This window comes from Rhineura floridana, chromosome 5 (assembly GCF_030035675.1).
Source record: "Rhineura floridana isolate rRhiFlo1 chromosome 5, rRhiFlo1.hap2, whole genome shotgun sequence".
NCBI classification, from domain to species: domain Eukaryota; kingdom Metazoa; phylum Chordata; class Lepidosauria; order Squamata; family Rhineuridae; genus Rhineura; species Rhineura floridana.
This window is the reverse complement of record NC_084484.1, coordinates 148,656,875-148,662,874: the sequence shown is the minus strand read 5'-3', so window position 1 is coordinate 148,662,874 and position 6,000 is coordinate 148,656,875. Positions and strand designations below refer to the sequence as shown.

Here is a 6,000-nt window from a genome sequence, read left to right as displayed (position 1 = left end):
AAAGGGGAGAGGGACGCTGGCTTTTTAAACGGGGATCAGGGTCTTTCTTGCGGCTGGGGGCAGGTTGCTATGGGGGCAAGCGGGTTGAAGAGTTGTGGCTGTGGTTGGGGGGCTGTTATTCCGGCGTATAAGATGACTTTTTAACCCAGGAAAATCTTCTCAAAAGTTGGGGGTCGTCTTATACGCCCAGTCGTCTTATACGCCGGAATATACGGTAAATTGTCCATCATTAAATATGACTGCTATCAACACCATATAGCTAACGCAACTATCCAGCTGGCTTCACACTGCCATATCTAGTACTCTCTAATCATAGACAACTTCTTCCTGATCTGCCATCTTACTTACCTACTGTATAATTTGGGAAGTTGTGTGTCTGTTCACAATGCATGTGGATACCTCTTAAGATTGTTACCAAATTTTGTATGATAGCTCCTGAGATCAAGGAGCAGGTTTTCATCTATGTTTGGATACAATTAGATGCCATTCTGAATTAAGATCGCAAACTTTTCAAAACTGCACTGATTTAAACCACCAATTTCAAAACTGCACTGATTTTTTTTGTTTTGTTTCTTAAAAGTCCCGACTAATGCTGGGTATGAGACTGCTAGTATCAGAATAAAGGATGAAGAAGAGTATGTTTTTATTTGTTAAATTCTTCTCCAACCTAAAGCTTCAGAACAGCTTACATAATTTTTCAAACAGTTCTGTTCCCAAGGGCCTTACAATCCCTTCTGCCTAATTAAATGGCCTTTACAATAAAAAGAGGCTAAATGAAACAAACAAAAATTCTATAAAATACCAAGAACAAATGCTCATCCAGGTCTGCCTAGCAAACACAAAGTACTTCATTCCCAGGTTCTGAAATTTTATTTCTCTCTAGCAGCATCCCAAATTTTTACTGGCATCTTTCAGAAAAGGAATAACTGGGTGAGAACCACAGTTCAATCTCACATGTGGTAGTGATGGTGTGTATGGAGAAGAGTTGAGAAGGTAAGTAAAACTTCATTCCCAGGTCCTCAAATGCTCCTCCTCTGCAGCAGCAGTATGGAGATACTGGCCTCTGAATATGTGGTGAAGTCTGCTGTAGTCCAATCCAGGTATACCCGTGAGTGGCAGCTATATAAATGAATACTTGCATTCTGTCCTAATTGCATTGCTTACATTTTGTTCTGTGGGAATTCATAAATTGGCTTTGGGAAGCCCAAATTTTACTGCAGCCCATATTTGTATTCCACCACCACCCTGCCATCTATTACACCCCATTCATGCTTGCTTCTTCATATCTTTCCCTTCTAAGAATAGCTGCAAATTCCTGGGGGTGCATTGTTCTTTTCTGTACATCACATAAAATGCTACTGTTTACATTCAGTAATGACAGGGCAGGGCACTGCTCTACAACACCACAGGACATTCCATAAAACCATTCAGTAGCAATTTACCTTCCACCTAAATTGGAATTTTAACACACAAACATACATGATTGCTAACCAAGGGCACAATCTGTATTCACACCAGGCTGAGAGGAACTGGATGTGGCGTCTCTCCAGCTGAGCCTGCTGGGCCCCAGCTTAGCTGGGCTACGTCAATGTAAGTCCCTTAGCCCGGCTCAGCCAGCTCAGCTAAGACCGGTGTAAGTGAAGCTGGTGTAAGCTCTGAAAAGGGAGTATTCTGGGGGCAGGGCTGAGATTAGGGGACTTAGGCTACATCTAACTTGTGTTCAGAGCACTCCTGCAGGTGCCAATTCAGGCAAAAGTTATGCTAGCAAAAAGGTCAGTTTAAGAAAATAAATACAACAGAAGTCAATGGAGAGGGCTTACTCCCCAGTAGGGGTATTTGGGAGAGCAGGTTTTTATTTTCTGGTCTGTGCACACACCTCCCAGGTGAGCTGGCGTTCAGCCAACCCAAAGGCTCCTGAACAGCAGTTGGATGCAGTTGCTCTGGCACCACTTACGGTGGCTTGCCCTGAGTTGGAGTGCTCTGTGGGTCAATATAAAGCCCTTATCAGGATCTATAGATAATGTTCCCCTTCCACACTTTTTTTTTTTAAGTATCTGGGGGAAAATGGGGGGGGGACAAGAATAGATATGCCTTTAGTATTTCAATAAACACAAAAATTATTCTGACAGCCCTGAAAGCTATTTCTTTGGAATGAAATGTGGAGGCATTTTATTTTATTGGAACTTTTATATTAAGGTGACCTTCAAAACAAAACCAAAAAAAGAAAAGGGATGTCCAGTGAATAAATTCTTTAGAAAGCATAATCAGTATTCCTCAAGACCATGAACTTCCATACTCATGGATACACCTTCTTACTTATGCCACTTTTGCTTACTGCATTCTTCAAATTCAAATGCTACATCAGTTATGCCCAAATTGTGTGTCATGAAAGAACTGCTAGTACAGCACAAGGAGAAAAGGATTCCAATAATTCAGGGCTCTCTGCCAGTCCAGAGAACTCAGAGGAGATTGCCTCCTGGGTATCTGCATGACTAAGTCTTCTGGCGTTGCTGCCCTTTCCAATCATTCTTTGCTGTGGAGGAATTACTCATTAAACCATTCTCAAATTGAGCAAAAACAAAATTACCCGCTCTCCTGTTGCTCGGGTGTACAAGTGTCAGGAACTGCTCGTCCATGTGCAGTTGCCCAGTGTAGTCAACCCCTCAATTTCAATTGGCAGTAAATTTCTTTCAGGCCATAGACTGACTCTGTCCATTGAAGCTGGCTGTTGAATCTTCCTGGGCAGGGAGGAGTATAAAAGTCTTCCAGCCAAGACTTGCATGAGCAACAAGGTTGTCCTGGTGCATTCCTATGTCCTTGGTTATTCTTTGGTTCTGACTTTTGGTTTGGTCCTCAATCCTGCCTCCTAATTTGTCCTTTGGTCTTGACTACAGGCTGGTCCCATGGCTTCTGGCTTCTAGCTGACACTAGACTCTTGCCTATGGGCCAGCCCTGACAATGAGGCACTGGGTGCAGTGTCAAGGCCGGAAGAGTCAGGAGACATGCTCAGATCAAGTGATACGCACAGGAGTGGGTTCCTCCAAGAGGTAGTCTTAATTCTGCAATGACACATTGGGGCTGGATTGGATGATCTTAGATCACTTCCCTCCTGCATCATTAGATATTCCCACAGGGGCATAATGGTAGATGAGGAGCTATGTCCTTATAATTCACACCAACAGGTAGAAGTTTGGCTGGACAGTCAGGGACATCCCAGGCCTTTAAAAAGGTCTTCTCAGTGGCTTATGTTTATTGTGTAGTGTCCAATTTGTCACATCAAAACATGTGATGGCCCTTGCAGGAACACTTTTAAAATATTAGTCCTTGCCAGTAAACTCTGCTTAAACTTAATCTGGGTGTTTTACTCCCATACAAATGCAACAGAAGGTTTAAAAACATTCAAAAAGGGATGTATTAATTGATCAAGAGAAAACACGTCAAGTCACTGTTGCTGCTAAAGGCTAAGAGATGGCTTATCTGCAATATCACATACAAAACTCATTTGCAGAGTTACTCTCTCCTCCATTCAAATTAGGCTGATGGATGATTTTGAGACCTTTCAGTAGTGATGCAGACAAGCAATTATTCTAGTTGCACTCTCCCTTCTCAGTTTGCACAAAGTGTAATTAACCAGCTTAAAGATGAAAGCAACAGGTCATAAAGATCAATATCCACAGGTAGAAGCTGTTGGAAGAAAAGGCACACCTAGTTGAGAATTAGAACTAGCAGGAGCGATAAATGAGAATAGGATATTCATTCTAAAGCACAGTTCTGAAAATAATTATAGAATAAATACCACTGTCTAGACATGGAAGAGCACATAAAAAGGACTAATGAAAAATGTTATGTACCTACTCTGAAGCACTTGAAAGGAGAGGGGGATGTAACCAGTGGCAGCTGGTGGCTCTATGTCAGCTGGGTAGTGGAATCCGCTCCATGTTTTGGTCTGAACTTTCAGGCTGTCCAAGGTGCTGAAGCATGTTGCTGGATGTAACATGAACCAGATAGCTAAATCCAGTCTCCCCAGCTGATGCCCAGATAGAGCAGCATGTGGGATTTTTTTTCACCACCACCTCTATTCAATTCTACCTATGGTTATCAGTTCTACACACCCAGAGGTTCATGGGGTGCTGGGGTGCAAAACTACCTTCCATGGGGGCACCCAGGCTCTGAGACTCCCTGCCTTTAGATGTGCACCTGGTGCCATACATTTAGAAGGCTTGCTAAGATACACCTTTTCCCCAAAACATTTAGTAATTCAGATTGATTGTTTAACTTTCTGTTTAGTAATTTTATATTGTCTATGGTTTTAGTGACTTATTATTTTGATGCCTTTTTAATATATATATATATATATATATATATGAATTATGACATTGCTCTTAAATTTCAACAGCGGATCTATTTATGAGTAAATATAGATTTGTGATGCTTAATTACTTAAATTACAATGGGGTACAATTACTGTATAGAATGCATATTGATGGCCCCACTAAAGGATCTCATTTTTATACCACTGCCTTAAATTTAATTATGACATAATTAAACTCCTAATTTTACTGTAGCTTGTATGCTTTATTTCTGAGGAGGGAGTAATAATAATAATAATAATAATAATAATAATAATAATAATAATAATAATAAAATTTTATTTATTAGTCGCCCATCTGTCCGACTTAACGGACACTCTGGGCGACGTACACAATATAAAATACAATATCAACATATTCATAACAATCACAGTATTAATATCATATCATCTAAAAAACCATCCTACACTGATACAGTATAAAACCTAACCCATCCCAGAGATCCCATAGGCCTGCCTGAAAAGCCAGGTTTTTAAGGCGCGGCGAAAGGTCATCAGGGAGGGGGCATGCCGAAGGTCAAAGGGAAGCAAGTTCCAGAGGGTGGGGGCCACGATCGAAAAAGCCCTCTCCCTGGTCCGCACCAGCCTAGCTGTTTTCACCGGTGGGACCGAGAGAAGGTCTTGTGAGGCTGATCTCGTTTGGCGGCATATTCGGTGTATGGAAAGAACCTAGAAAGCCTGCCTAACACACACTCGATCTGAAGGAACATCCTAGCTGCACCAAATGATTCCGAAATACCCTAAGGTTCTGCAATAAGATCAGGAAACTTCACCTTAAGAAATAGATCTAAAGGCAAGAAGTCTAGATAACTGAGGCCCATGGTTTTACACATTACACAAACACAAACGCACAGTACAAGAATACTTTTTGTAAAACTGACAATAAAAATCAAACATTTTGAAATATATAAGAATAGGTGTTAGCAGTGTTCATTTTTTCTAAATGAATTTAAAAATTAAATTAATGCATTCCTATTAGTTTCTATGAAACAATAAATGAATATAGACAAATAGAAGAAATGAATGAAAATGCTTGCATTTCATTTTCGTCATAGAAAGGAAACCTAAACTGACAAGAGATGTTGCACTGCATAGTTTAGCAGGCTCATTCATCTGTAAGAAAGCAGGATTTTGGGAGGATCCTAAGAGTGAACCCTATTCAGACAGTTGGTACAGAGAAAAGAAAGGTCTTGCCAAAATACACATGCACTACTGAAGATAAATTCAAAGTGTTAACTACTCACTGCCAAATAAATGGAATTCAGGCATGATAACATCTAAATCCTTGTTACTATATATGTAAACTGAAATGTTGCATATCTTTGCTCAAGCGCAAAGTATACAAAGCTTCTGGATGCTACTGCTCTGGCACTGAGCACAATCAGAAAGACAACATAGGCCCTAGGACAATAAATGTGAAGTGCTTGGAACATTTTTTTGAAATGCCACATATATAATATTTGTTATGACAAATCTTGCCAAGAGGATTGTGAGTGGATCTACAAATGCTATGCCTTTCACCTCTATAGAACATGTGTTGGCACATTCTTAACCCAAAGTATACTCATTCATTTTTCAACCAAGGGAAGAGATGGGAAGAGAATAGAAGGAACAGAGCTACCCACATTGAT

At 40.6% G+C, this 6,000-nt stretch overlaps 1 protein-coding gene across 1 annotated transcript in view; it reads right to left on the bottom strand.

Annotated features, from left to right (window-relative positions):
- Window positions 1-2,139: 2,139 nt before the first annotated feature.
- DCLK1 (doublecortin like kinase 1) overlaps window positions 2,140-6,000 on the bottom strand; it is an 82,217-nt gene continuing 78,356 nt past the window's right edge. Inside the window, exon 4 of the mRNA XM_061628415.1 lies at window positions 2,140-3,684. Within this exon, the coding sequence (XP_061484399.1) occupies window positions 3,607-3,684 (78 nt within the window). The 3' untranslated portion in view covers window positions 2,140-3,606. The remainder of the gene's footprint in view (window positions 3,685-6,000) is intronic.